The sequence below is a fragment of the Pocillopora damicornis genome, chromosome 4, assembly GCF_964200805.1.
Source record: "Pocillopora damicornis chromosome 4, jaPocDami1.2, whole genome shotgun sequence".
Classification (NCBI taxonomy): Eukaryota; Metazoa; Cnidaria; class Anthozoa; order Scleractinia; family Pocilloporidae; genus Pocillopora; species Pocillopora damicornis.
The window spans coordinates 29,502,162-29,516,955 of NC_142673.1; the positions used below are offsets into that span (position 1 = coordinate 29,502,162).

At 37.1% G+C, this 14,794-nt stretch overlaps 1 protein-coding gene across 1 annotated transcript; it reads right to left on the reverse strand.

The window, feature by feature from the left end:
* Positions 1–2,698: 2,698 nt before the first annotated feature.
* On the reverse strand, positions 2,699–4,697 carry LOC149047622 (uncharacterized). The gene is made up of 2 exons (XM_089203990.1): positions 4,464–4,697; positions 2,699–4,069 (listed from the first exon to the last, which is right to left on the reverse strand). Exons 1-2 carry the CDS (start codon positions 4,575–4,577, stop codon positions 3,599–3,601), a joined length of 585 nt encoding a protein of 194 aa, XP_089060116.1. The 5' UTR covers positions 4,578–4,697; the 3' UTR covers positions 2,699–3,598.
* Positions 4,698–14,794: the final 10,097 nt, after the last annotated feature.

Sequence of the window (14,794 nt, forward strand, 5' to 3'; positions counted from 1 at the left end):
CTTCACTTTATCGAAAATCCTTCGAAAGGTTTGAAATGTAATCTTGTAAACATTGAGCCATTTTTTACGCCAAAATTATAACTAAATTTGCTTAACGTAAACTGCACTTTTACTTTTTGGTTTTCCATCAACTATTCAAAGCCAAACTTAAAATAATTTCTTTTCAATTTCCTTGCTAATTTCGATTTCTTCAGGAGGATTTAGCCTTTAACGCTTCAAACTCCTACCGACTATTTGTTCGCATTTTGGACACATACGATATACACTGTATCCTGAGAATTTGGTGGAAATTGGCTCATACGATTCCGTGGAGCAATACATATCTTTTGCAGGTGATAAAAAGCCACAAAATGTAAAAAATGATGTTCTGTCAGGAAAATGTTTCCTATCAATTTTTTTTCTTATCTAAGTTGTAAAAGAACTTAGTCAGCATGAGTCCATTCAAGAAAAGGAAACACGACAGAAACCACAAGTTTAAATATCCATCATAACGCATGATTTAACTTTTAATTTCCAAGATCTGATTGTTAATTCTCCCCTCTTGCTACTACACATTACCTTGTTAATTAGTTATGAGAATATGGTGTTAGAACGAGATAACATCTGCCTGATTAATTTGTGTATTCTTATTACCTGTTTGTTAGATAATGTATGGATATTTTAGGGAGAAGTTACATTTTAATCACTTCTGGTAGTCAGGGTTAACACATACTTTGTATCGCAAATTTTCTATTACATGCAAAGTTTTCAACGAATTAAAAACTAGTCTAAGAGCAATCTTGGAGAGTTCCTTCTCTCGATTCCTCTGTCCAATCATAAAACAAACGTTTTGGTGATAACGTTATTAGTGTCGTACCATGCAGTTGTAATTGAGTGAGCTACATTTGGGATTTTTTATTAATGAAACTGAACGTTTTGAATTCATTCATTTGTTTATTAATATTAAAAAAAAATTCTGGTAATCTCACTTCTTTTAACTATTTCCAGACACTTGGGAAATAATCGAATAAGCAACATATCAAGCCTTGCAACGTCAAGAATCATCGATGTGAGGGAAATGTAAGCAATATGCATTTTAAAAAGAGAATTCCCCTTGCAAATTGATTCCTATTTTTAGGGGTGATTCGAATTTCTCAATAGACTTTTTTTGTCAGTACGTATGGCAGGTTGGGAAGGCTTGAGTGCATTCACATTTACCTATATGCGCATTATCTCTTTAGGTCTCTAAGGAAAAATCAGATCGAGCAGCTACCAGCCGAGGTGTTCCAGAATTTGAATGTACTGTACGCTTTGTAAGTTGTGTTTGATTGGCTACTGAGACTCACTGATTTAAAACTCATCTACGGCTTCGTTTGCGATTGATTGCCTAATATGTCTTATACTTACTTATACAGAGATTTGTCCTTCAACAATAAGCTGTCGTCCATACCAGATGGTGCGTTTTCTGGCCTCAAGCATAGTTAGTAGAGGAGACTGGTTATGAAAGTCGGCGAGCTTCAAAGACCGATGTCTTTGTTTTGATTTTTGCCTTGTCACGTGATCGCGACAGTGCACATTTATCAAACGATCATGGCGTCCGTCGAGTAGTTTCTTGTTAGTTGTGCGATATGTGTTAGGTTTCTCCGTAATTTTCATCAGTATATGGTTGTCATTTTGCAAGAAATATAAAAGTTATGCCAGGGGCTAATTGCTCAGTATTTGGCTGTGGTTCGTGCAGAAGAACGAAGGGAATTGGTATTTGGAAGTTGCCTGTGGCAAAAGACGAAGCTCATGGAACATGGTGAGACGAATGGCTTGGTGAGATAAAAAAGACAAGAGAAATTGATCAGAACTTCAGGGAACAGTTGAAGAGCGATAGAATATATACCTGTGAGAAACATTTTGCGCCCGAAGATATCGAAATATGTAAGTACATATCTGTATTTTCTTGTTAAATTGTCGGATTTGCTTTGAGTTAGTTTTCACCGATCAGTGTTGCTGCTGTTTGAAGTTCGTTCTGAAAGTGGATATGGTTTTAGGTTTGACTATTTCCAAGTTTGATAATTTTATCTTTTCTTTGATAGATAAATCTGCGAAAATGACCAAAAATAAGCCCAAATTTGGAGCTTTGCCGAAGCTGAACATGCCTAAGAAAAGCCATGAAAGCAGCAAGCCTTCACCACGTCCTGAACGTTCGGTTGTAAAATGTAACGAGGGGCCTTTACCACACAGCTGCTACAAGGGATTTTCAGAGCTCTGCCAACGAGTTAAAAGCCTAAAAAGCCTTGGTGGTTGGAGCCTGAAGATCTTTGAGGACAAAATTGTGCTGAAGAAAATCGTGCATCCGTACGTTCTGCCACGTTTGGGAATTATTATGGATGACAGTCTTAGCTTTACTGTGAAAGTATTTGGTTCCTATTTACCTGAAGATCATCCTTTGTACCTGGACTATCGTACACCACCGGTTGCTGGGCAATGAAAAATTTTAACAAATAATGTATAAGGCAGGGAATTGAACAACTAGTAAGATATTTCAGTTCTATGCTAGTTATAGTAGTTGGGCACAGGGAGAAGGAAGGGGGAATCCCCAGCCCACAGCCCTCAGTGACTGCCCCGAATATTATTAATTTTTAAGTTTACTGTATTTTTGTATCACTCTCTTTTGCTACAAGGTTCCCAGGAAAAAGGTCTCTCAAATTCATGATGACTAACAAAAACATTTCTTTTTTACTTTTAATCCAACATGAACAACCAGGTGTCTTGTCTTTATTATAGTACATAAAATAATTGTCCTTCAGAAGGCATTTCCCAGGATAATTTCTCTATTGCACTAATTCTGGGTTATCTTAATTCAGCTTTTAACAACCTGGCCCAGGACTCTAAACATGTCATGCACAGGATTTTTCGTGGCATGGTAAATTCGGCTTTACATTGTATGTGAACAGTTCTTAATTCAAATGTTCTTGATAATTGATACATGTAAGTGTTTTAAAACATTCATAAAAAATAATTAACAAATTTTTTACAATGCCATGTTTCACTTGGGATAATAAAATGTTTTATTTTAATCTTGCCTAACTGTTTCTTGTTCATGACTCCTCATGATCTCCTTTCGGAGCGCTTTACCCTTTGACTGCTTTGCATTAATTTTGTAGCGCTGAATGATGTCTTTAGCACAAGATAATGACCGCACCCTTATATATAAACATACAATAGCATGGAAGACATTGTTGCTTACTTCAACATTGGGTATTAGCTCTGCATCTGAAACCATACATTGATAGCTTGACAATATCGCACTGTCAGTTATTGTGTTATGCACTATGCCAGCAATATCCACTTTTTGCAAAGAATTTACTGAAGTTAATTGTCTAAAATGACACTCTGTTTTGAGGAAAATGCTCTGTGCATACTTTGTAATGTTCCACAACCCCCCACGGTTTAAACTCGATACCAGTTTTTGGTTCTCATATCCATGCTCCAGTTTACCAGCTCTCAAGATTGTCATTGCCTGTTGGCTCTCAGTTGTGTTCTTTCTTGCATACTTTTTGTGCAAGTTATGCAACACATATCCACCAACATACTGCAGACCAGCTTGTTCTTTCTCTGACAGCATTGTTTAAACAGAAGGTGGGTTTTTGTCAGAAGACTTGATGCCTTTGCAGAAGGATAGAATAAAATCAGCTACCTTGGTCGCAAGAAGTGTTACAGCATTACGAGACAGTCTTTTGAAAAAAATTGTAGATTTCAATGGTACTTGAGCATAGTAGTTGCCATAGAATTTCTCAGCATTCCCAGTTTTGAAATAGTCTTCAAATAATTTCTTTATCACAGTGAATTCTTGTGTTTCTCCTCCAGGCTCTTCATATTCATATCGTTTTAATTCGTTCCTTAGATCTGCTGCAAACACTTCCCTTTCACTAATGTTCTTCAAAGCATTGTTTACTATCTCGGCAAGAATGCTTGGCGTCAAAGTTAAATGATGTGCGTTTTGATCTGCAATGTGCTTTGTAGCTCTGTGCCTTTGGTAGCCTCCTCTTGATTTGTACTTTTTTCCACAGTCGCTGCACACGATCTCTGTTGATTCGACCTGAAAACGAAAAAGTATCAAATCATAATTCAATAATATTGTAGTCTTCAGGCCTCGACTTTCAACGATCTACTGTCACTGGTCTTTTTTCCTAAAGACACATTTGCCAATATCGAGTTTGTTGTTGTTGTTGCATGCCCCGTGAAGTCTTCTTAAAACAAAGAATAATCGGGCAAATTCAGCACCTAAAGCATCCAGAGCACTTCTGCTAAAGAAATTGAACGCATTTTTTATGAAATTGCTAGAGTATAGAGGGAAAAGAATCATCGAAAGCGTCGGATCAATGTTTTATTTATTGTTTTTTGGCTGGCGTGACAGCACAGTCGCGTACAACTCCGTAATTCTTTTGGAAACAGACTAAGTACGGGTGAATGTTTATATAATTGGCACTTACTTCACTAGCAACAGTTGAAAATTGTTCCTGTAGTGCTTCATCTTCGTCAAGAAGGTCTAAAATTGCCTCAAAATCATCGCCGAACAAGAATAAGTCGTCTCCTGCATCCGCCATCTTTGAAAGTTGTGCACCGTCGCGATCACGTGACAGGTACGTTCAACATCAGAAGCGGCCCTATTGTTTCGCGCTTTGAAGGTTGCCGACTTTCATAACCAGTCTCCTCTACTAACTATGCCTCAAGCAATTGAAAGTATTGTAAGAGAAAATTTATTTTCAAACACGTAACCTGTTTGTAAATATAATAAGAGAGATGATAAGTTTTGAGCTCGGTAAAGAAATAGAGAAAGATGTTTTACGTCTTCAGTTGTCACGAGACTGGGACAAAGAAAAGATTTTGGGTTCCCATGGGATTCGATTCCTCATGGGGACTCAGAATTTTTCTTTGTCCCAGGCGCGTGACAAGACGAAAAACGTCTTATTCCATGCAACCTGCTGTCATCAAAAATTACGAGGTAACCCTAAAACATGCTAATTAGAGAAATATTATTTGAAAACTCTTTCAGTTTATTGAGATCAAATCTGCCTTTTCTTCTCCTTTGTTTTTTGTTTTGAAACAGTTAGAGCACAAAATAAAAAAAGGTTTATTCTGAACATCAATGTCATTTTCCTTTAATTAGGTTTTTGCACTTCAACAACATCTCAAAAATTAGCAGCCTTACCTTTGCTGGGCTAAGAAATCTGACGTTGCTGTAAGTAATCTTTTCTCTTTAAGTAAACACGAAGAAATTTGAATTTTTAGTGTATTATATGAAACGTTTAGAAATGAATTTTAAATTACTGTACCTAACAAAACATACACACACAGCAAAAAGAAACGTTTACTCTAAAATAGCGCGGAAGAACTAATTAATACAGAACGTTACTGGAGCCCTTACTCCTAATCTCCGAGAGAGAGCTGTGTGTGAGAGTGGTTTAACAGAAAGCTTGAAGCGTCCGTCTTGTTTATTTTTAAGGATGCTTGTCAACAACAGTCTGGTTTCTCTTCCTGAAAAGGCTTTTGCTGAAATGTCTTTGAAGTCTTTGTAAGTAACTTAAAATCTATAAATTATTTGCAAATTCTAAGGTGTTACATGGAGATCATTAATATACGTAGATTACCTTTACATTAAGATAGTGTGTTCTAACACCTTTCCTTTCCTTGAAATCTCACAAGATAGTTTGATTCTCTGTTTATTTTTATCTATAGGTTTTTACACGGAAATCGAATCAAAAACATTGATGCGAATGCTTTTCGCGGCCTCACTGATCTGCGTTTGATGTAAGTTGTATTGAAAAGAAGTAAAATGATATGCTTTTCTTTCAGTTTCGTACATAGTTCTACAGTATTAAGCATTTTAAAAAAGTGTAATATCCATTAATTTGTAGTTTGTTTGTCTAAATCAGTATCACGATCTTGATGGTTTTAAGTCAAGTTTCCCCTTCGCTTTTCTTTGTAAGGGATAGCAACAAATGTATTCCGCGTGAGGGAAACTGCCATTTTAAAGCAGTTCGTTCTTTAGCTTATAAATAAACAAATTAACTTCTTGAATTTTAGGACGCTATTTGAAAATCCCGCCTTAACGTCACTTCCAAGAAATGTATTCAATGGACTGACTGAAAATGTTACTTTGTAAGTATAGATAGTTCTTAATCTACTAACTATGATACATTTCTTCAAGGCCCTTTTGCATTCAATAAGTATGAACTTTGAGTCATTAATACCATTACATACCCACTGTTCCTCATTGCAGTTGCTTGGATAAAGATTGTTATTTGAGATATTTGACAATTTGTGATTCAAGTTGGTTATACCTTCCGAGAGAGACACCTTGTTTTTTTTAAGATCACTGAAACCTCTGGTGATGCCAACTAACTTGAAGGTGTTTAACCATGCAGTGATAAACAAAAAACTGCTCAATAATTTTTTTCTTGACTGATCCTGATCTTCGTGCACGGTTCTGACCAAATGAGCCACCTCATTTGAACCTAGTAATTGTCAATTTACTTAAGAATACCTCAAACCTCATCGTAAAGTTAAAAGGTTTGAACTTCTTTTTAGGGCTCTCTCCTGTAAAACCCTCAAAGAGCTTCCTCTAGGGATAAACGAGGCAAGAGTGTAAGTGAAAGGTCATGTAGAGCAATTTTGGTTGTAATTCAGGATCGCTCGGGTTTTGCTGTAAAACTCATGATCAGATTGAAAATAACGATTAATTGACCTTGACTTGATAATGTATATCAACAAAGAAAAGAAGTTAGTCATCGTTACTGTGAATTTGCAGTATTTAACCAAAGTTTTAAAAACATTACAGATCAGTCATTTTTTGCTGCCTCGAGGTCATTTACATATAGGTTGCTCAAGTATATTATCTTCGGTTTGGTCTACTTTCTCAGATGCAGTAAAATCCGGCTGTGATGTGCTGTGCTGTCTTGTTCTATAATGTATCATGTTTGAGCTTTCATCAATGATTTGTCATATTCAGTATCTTTTGGTCTGGTTTGGTGTGAGTCTGAATCCAGGCCATTTAATTTGCCTTACATATAAGCTTTGTGGAACTCTTTAACCTTGAATTACAGTGAATTGTTGCGCCGGCTTTTCACCCTTTTGGTTTTATTAACAAGTTTCTGGTTTTTATTTTCTTTCATCAGTGTATGTGCTCCAACAGAATCTTTGTTTGTAATCGTCGATTCCCGGGAACGCCGCTATCAACTGGATGGTCTTCTAGACTCCGGCTTTATGTGTTCTAAATGCAGTAAGGGGGACTATCCCAGATGCCTTAATTGTAGCCTTTGCTCGACGGGCACCTACAGCAGCCGTGATAGAGCGAATACAAATTGCTTGAGGTGCCCTGCAGGTAAATACGATGCTTTACATATTGTAATCTGTTTTTGAAGACATTTACGTTTAGCTAAAAACCATAAAATGAGTGTCTGGCCTCAATGGATAGAGTATCGCTCCCAAATGTTTTATTTTCAGGAGGCTTTTACCAAGACGAAATGGGCCAAATTGACTGTAAGACCTGCTCCATTGGCACTTATGTTCCTGAGATTAACTACCCTGGAAAATCCGCGACTGACTGTCGTGCATGCCCTTACGGTAAGAGAAAATAATGGTTGAAAATGAGTTTTGAAAAATTGCGGCAATAACATTGAATAGAAGAGAATTCTTCTTGTAAGAATGCATTACGTATGAATATCTTGAGAAGAATCTCGGTTTCAGAAGTTCTTTCCACAAGAATAGGGAATTCTTTGCTCAAGAACGAGAATTGTTTCTTTGTCATATTGACCCATCTCGTCCTGATAAAGACGGGTTGAGTCAATATGAATGCAAGATTTGCCGCACGTGTACCTATGTTCATGAAGAGAAGCATCCTGGAAAAAGTCCTACTGACTATCGCGCATGCCCATACGGTAAGGATCAGGTTCAATACAAGCTCTTGCGTGATTTTACTTTCGTCCTTATTGTCCGATGACCATGATTTTATAATTTGAAAAATGTGCCTGCTTTTCATTATGATTTTACACATAAACTAATTATCAAACATTTTCTCGCGATTAAGAGTCATTACTGATTGTAGAGCCAGGCTAGGAAAACCAATTTGTTTCGACACCTGTACTGCTAATTTTCGGAAGGCGGTGAGGTAAAATGACTACCCATCTCTAACCGTAAATTGTTGACCGGGTGCTGTCGGTAAAATTTGGTGCTCTGTCTCTGATGTGTATCACTCCCCATGCAACCATAGGTTTACGATGTTGTGGAGAGCACTGGTGGTTGTACTTTAGCAGAAAGTTTATCCATCTGGCTCTGGTTGTTCAAAGACTGCATAGCGCTCTTGACTGAACAAATCTCGATTCGGTGGATAGTGCAGTACTTTCTGTTAACACTTATCCATTGAATAGCGATTTATCCGTCTGATAGTGTTATCCGTCCTTTGATCAACTGGTCTCTGAAAGATCTCTCAAGAAAGTAAAGGGTTTTCATGTTGGAAAATTCTGATCACTATGTTTTTACATAACATCTCTGTGTTTGTAAACAGGTACTAACACTGATGAAATCGCTGGTTACCGTGCATGTCGATGCCTCCATAAATTCTACCGCTTGGATCGTTTTGGCCCATGCAAATCGTGTCCATATCATGGAATGAACTGTGAGAATGATACGGCAATATTAGCACCAAATTACTTTTGGAAATGGAAAAGCTCCGAAAAAATGGAATCTTACACAAGTTTCGTCCAAAACATCCACATTACCACAGCTGAGTATAATAAAACCTTCTCCACTTTTGAAGGACTGTTACCAAAGTCTCTGAAGTGCCCTTATCCAGACTCATGTAAGGGCGGAATAAACTCAACGTGTAGCACTGGCTACCAGGGTATCCTCTGTGCAGCATGTTCCTCGTACCATTATCTTAGATTCAACAGATGTTTAAAATGTCCCAAGTTGGTGGTCACAGTCATTTCTTGTGGTCTGATACTTTTGTTCTTTGTCCTGCTATTTGTGATTGTTTTCAAGTGCGACTCAAGACGAACAGGAGACAATCGTTTTGTTGCAGATGTCGTTATGTCCTGCATTAAGATCATTATTGGATTCTATCAAGTTCTTGCTGGTATTTTTTCAGCTTTGCTGCATGTCCAGTGGCCAATGGTTATTTTATCTGCGGCGAAATGCTTGAAATTTGTTGAAGGAAATATTTTACAGTTCGCACCTCTGAGTTGCATTCACCCTGTGCTCCGCTTGGACCATTTATTCAATTTGTCCTCGCTGTTACTATAAACGTCTTTGCTGTCTCTTTAATACTGCTTTATCTCTTCTCTAAAATGCTTCTCCTTAACAGGATGGATAATTCCACGGAAGAAAACAATCCCAATTTTATAGCAGGAAACGCCTTAGAAAGAATGGAGGATACCACAGCAGAAAATGCCTTTTATGGAATTGAGAATTCCATGCCAGAGAGTGCTTCGGCGTGCTCAACGAGGGAATCCAAACGGGAAAAAATCTCAAACTTGAAGAAGTCTTGCTATCGAAACATCTTTTTATTTCTCCTGTTGTCTTATCCAATAACAAGTAAGAAGATTATAAACATTCTGCCCCTGCCAGGAGCGTGTGTCAAGGTGTGTTTCTTGAATGATGACAGCGATTGTATTTCTCTACTGAAGGCCGACTATTCCATTCCTTGTTCTACCTCTCGACACACTGATTTTTGGCACATCGCTGCTGGGTTTGCACTGTATCCCATCGCCTTCCCAATTCTGCTGTTGGCACTCCTTTGGAAATGTCGAAAATACCCGCAAAAACACAAACAGTTTAACTTTAGCTTGAAAGTGTTTTATGAGAACTATAAGGACAAGTATTGGTTCTGGGAGATAGTTGAGATGTACCGGAAGCTGATCTTTATTTCAGTCATTCTTCTGTTCGACTCCGAAAGTGATTCTCAAATTGGCTTTGCTGTGATCGCCGCAAGTGCATTAGGAATTGTATACACCATCTTTCGACCGATGAAAGACAAGTTTGAAGATCGACTACAAACATTTGTGCTTTGGGTAATATTCTTTAATGTCTGTCTCGGTGCAGTTTATTCACGGCCCGCCTTGAACGAGGGGCATGGAGATAACAATTCGTTATTTGTAAATGTGATGTTTTTGATTCTCAACTGTGCCGTGTTGGTTGTGGCAGTTGGTAAGTCATCTGATCAGAACTTTTTTTTCGATCAATATATTGTAACGGCATTGCAGAAGACTTTAGGGGTTTGGTCGGAGTTGTTTAATTACTTTTTTCGTAAATGAGCTCTTTACACCGACAAGTACATATCTCTTTAATGCATTAATACCTACTTGCACTATACTTAAGTGAAATAGTTGATTCGGTCTTTGGGAGACAAAGTGGTCCCTTTGACACATCAAGTCACAAAAACCTGGTCAAAGTTGTTAAACTTGGTTAGCAGTGAGCCAAATGTATGAACATGTTAGGAAACTTTGATTATTGTTATCCGTTATCTCTTCCGACCTTCACTGAAGGATTACACGTTTTTCCACCGCTGGAAATTAAGAACACTTCCTGATACAATATTTGTAGTACTACTACTTCAAATTACTACTACAAAGTACTACTGTCTACTACTATTTAGTTTGCTTTTCTGTAACTTTTCCGTGTGGAAAGTTAATCCGCTATGTGACGTTTCTTTTCCTTTCAGGAAAGGGTCTTCTCCATTTGATACATGGCTGTCGACGCAAAAGAGACACAGATTATGAGGTCCTGGAGCCAATCTTGGGGGAGGAAGACCATATTGCAGAGTAATGGCCGCTTTGGGGTTACAGTGTATAACGTCTTTTTAACCTTTCCTCATCATGTTTACCGCCATTGACTTGCACCAAAAGTCAATATGATTTAACAGCTGAGATACAAAAATTGATGGACTTGACTCATCCATAATGTTTGAACTGAGAAAACCAAAAGATTAAACATGAGAACATAAAATTCATTGGCCAGATTTCAAGACAAGAAAAAACTTAGACTTTACATGTAGTTTAGAAATAATAACGATCAGAAATTAGATGAGTAATTGAGAGCTTAATCAACCCAATTGCTTTTTTCCTTTTCATTCTTTTTTGCGGTTCCATCGTTCAATTGATAAATAAATTGATCAACAAAGAGAGCTTAGCTAGTCATAGCTGCATGTGCTCCACTGTTGGTGGCTGCTGTTTTTTCAGGGCATTTTATTGTTCGAAACTACTTTTACGGCCCTTTTGAGGGGGAAACCTTAACCAGGAACTTGGACTCATTAACTAGACTGCCACAGCTGTGTTGTAACGTCACATCTTTTCAGATTCTGTGATGACAACAAACATAGGAATTCATACCGTCCAATATGTATCTTTGTCGTCGAAGCAAGATAATGACACTTTGTTAAGCTCATAGCTTCCTAGTTAATAATTTTTGCTTCGGATAGTTTTCATTGTATGATGCATTTGTTTGTTATTAAATAATATATCTTTATAGTCTTCATGTTTGATGTTCATGATTTTGATAACATTTTTCTTTTTTCCTTTTGCTGTTTTATCACCTTTATCATCATCTTTAACCCTTTAACTCCCACGGGTGACCAGGAAAGAATTTCTCATTACAATATCAATACAATGTCAACCAGGTAAGTGATGAGAATAAAGAAAAATATCAATTTGAGGATAATAATTTGATCCAATACTAAATTCTCAGGACTAACATTATAATAATTGCATGGTTGACAGATGGGAGAATTACAAATTTAATCTGGAAGTTAAAGGGTTAATATAAGAATACATGTTACTTCTTATACCAACGAATTTAATAATAATTTAATAATTTATTTATTTATATAGCACCCTTTAACATTTATGGGATGATCAAAGGCGCTTTACAATCCAAGAAAACTAATATTACAATAGATAATTACAATAAAAATGCTATTTACAATAGATAATTACAATAACAATACTAAAATAAAATAATGATAGTAAATGAATACATAATGAAAGAATGAATGAATAAAAAGTAAATAAATAAGCTATCAGTTATAAGGATAAATGCAGCTTTATCTTTGTATTTTCCATCAGCCCTTTTGTTACTCTCGTCAAACATAGAGTGTTTTCTGGATAGTCACTATTATCAAATTTATCTTTATTTTTCAAAAGTCTTGATACACATCTTCAGCTTCAATTTCATAAGTTCAACTGTCAGTGTCTGTCAATAATAATTTTGCTTTGTTACCATACTTTGGTTTAATACAATTATACTGAAAATCATACATCAGTGTCATATAAAGATCAAGAATACACAATCCTACATATGCTGGCTTATTAAGAGCTAATATTTCTTTTATCCTATTAGTAAATCATATGGTATTCTAAATATTAATATCTACCGCTATTGTTGTTACATTTGTTCAAGATAGGGCATTTAGTTTAAGAGGAATTGGGAATAACAAAATAACTATTGACGCATCTAAATTGATGCTTTTTTATCATTGCAATCTAGGGAGAAGTTATCGTCTCGATCCGTTTCTAATTCTACAATGTAGACCAGGTTTTGTGGTTTTGCAGCGAGGGTGAAGTAGTGTTGTAAACCAATTTTCCCAAGAAAAGATGGTTCAATTAAGTGTTGGAGTAAATGTGGCCAATTGCAATGTTCTATAGGTAAAAATATTAATGATTAGTAAATAAGCCTTTCAGATGTTTAAATATATTTAGCTTCCCGGCCCCATGGGTGGGGTATGCAAGACGAAGGTCCACTAATTATAGAGCGACATCTTCTGTGATAGAATTAAGAATGAAAAAGAAATAATTAAATACACGGAGAAAAGAAGCAAAGCATAACACTGTTCATGCACTATTTTGCATTGCAAAATATTTGTTTAGACCTATTATACAACTAACTTTTCTTTGTTACCTAATTCTCGAAAACATTTGACGAACCACGGATGTAATTGAAGCGAAACCAAAATAAATGATTTTTTTTTTGTCAGCTAATAGCTAAGCAATGCAGCAGATTTAGGCTGGGGGTAAAGCCAAGAAACAAAGTGAGAGATCCCTGAGTACTCTCTCTGCCGCCCCAAAATACCATAATGAAGCCAAAATAATTTGTTTTTTTATTCTTCGAAAACTAATCGTTCCTCTGTTACTGGTTGAATTAGGAACAAATCACTCCGTCCGTTCCAACAACCATCGCGGCATCTGCCACACATCATCCGGAAGCATCGCGCTGGGCGAGGGGGAGAAATTTCTCCACTTAGACTTTAAGAAAAGGAACTGTTGAAAAAAAAGACATATGACACGAGATCATGCAGAATCTGCTCAATAAAACTCCATAATGTTTAGGTTTTTTCTTTTTCCGAATTCGCCAAACAGTTCGATAGTTATTGAATGATGTCGGAAGCTTTTTTACATTCGAATAACTGTGGTTTACAGGTTGTCATGACGAAAGTAAAAATTAAAGAAGGGAATGAGATAACTTAGATGTAATACAACGCAGATTATCTGGCTTACATACCCCTTGCCTGCTTTGTATGGTTCAACTTTTTAATAACTTCTTAATTGTGGAGAAAGAGGTTGGTCTTGCAAAACCTCAAAGTGAGGTCTTGTTCCCAAATTGTACAATCCGGGAGAGTGATGGCTCTATTTTTCCTCAGCCAGCTTAGCGGCCGTAAGCCCGAGTCGTACAATATAAATTCAGTGCAGTTTAACAATACGCGACTTTGCTAATACAGGGTACCAATAAATGTTAGGATTAGACAATCCTGTACCAGGTCCCTCAAGGGGCATGTTGTTTCGCGCGGCTTCGATCTTTCTTGTTGTCATGCGAAAGAAGCAGAGCAAAGAAAGCGTCGCAAGCTGTATGTTTGCCAACCTTTTTTCTCTCCATGAGGTAAACTTTGATCAGTGTGGAAATGTGAAAAAGACCTTAAACATCCCGAAAGGTACAGAATTGTAAGGAAAACCTTTTTTCCAATTCGTGGGTTTCTGCAGTAGTCCGTAATAAGTTACCACAGCTTCTATGCCATCCTGTTTCGCGCGGCCTGGATCTTTTTTGTCACAGAGACTCGAAGAGCTTCACTTATGTTTTAAAAAGGGTATCTTTGCAAACCTTCTTTCGCTCCGCGATATCTACGGTCATTTACACATTCTCACGGAGATCAATTCTCTCCTTGGCCATCAAGGATCTCGTACTAGGTTGGCCAGTTCCAGCGTTCATTCTGATCCCAGTATTAGCAAAATCGGTCATTGTTTAGTGTAAGCAAATAGAACTTAACAACAGCAATTAATACCACAGCGCTATTCAGAAACACAGACATGACATTCCCAAAAATGGATTCGTTTCCTATTGGATTCTGGAAAATGGTGAGCTGTAAATACATTGCACCGAGGCAGACATTAAAGAATATTATCCAAAGCATAAAGGCTTGTAATCGATCCTTCAATTTGCCTTTTATGGGTCTGACCATGGTGTGAGAAATTCCTAATGCACTTGCAGAAATTACGGCAAGCCAATTTGAGAATGGCTTTTGGAATCAAACAGAAGGATGGCTGAGATGAGGATCAGTTTCCGATACATCTCAATTATCTCCCAGAACCAATATTTCTCTTTATAGTTTTCAAAGAAAACTTTAAAACCAAAACAAATTTCATTATCGAGACGAGGCTCACGGTACTTGTAAAGAGGAATAAGAAGCAGTAGAGGAAAGAGGAGAGGATATATTGCGCATGCGGCTGCTAGTTTCCAGTACACACCATTTGCTGGGCTGAGGCAGGAAATGGAATAATCA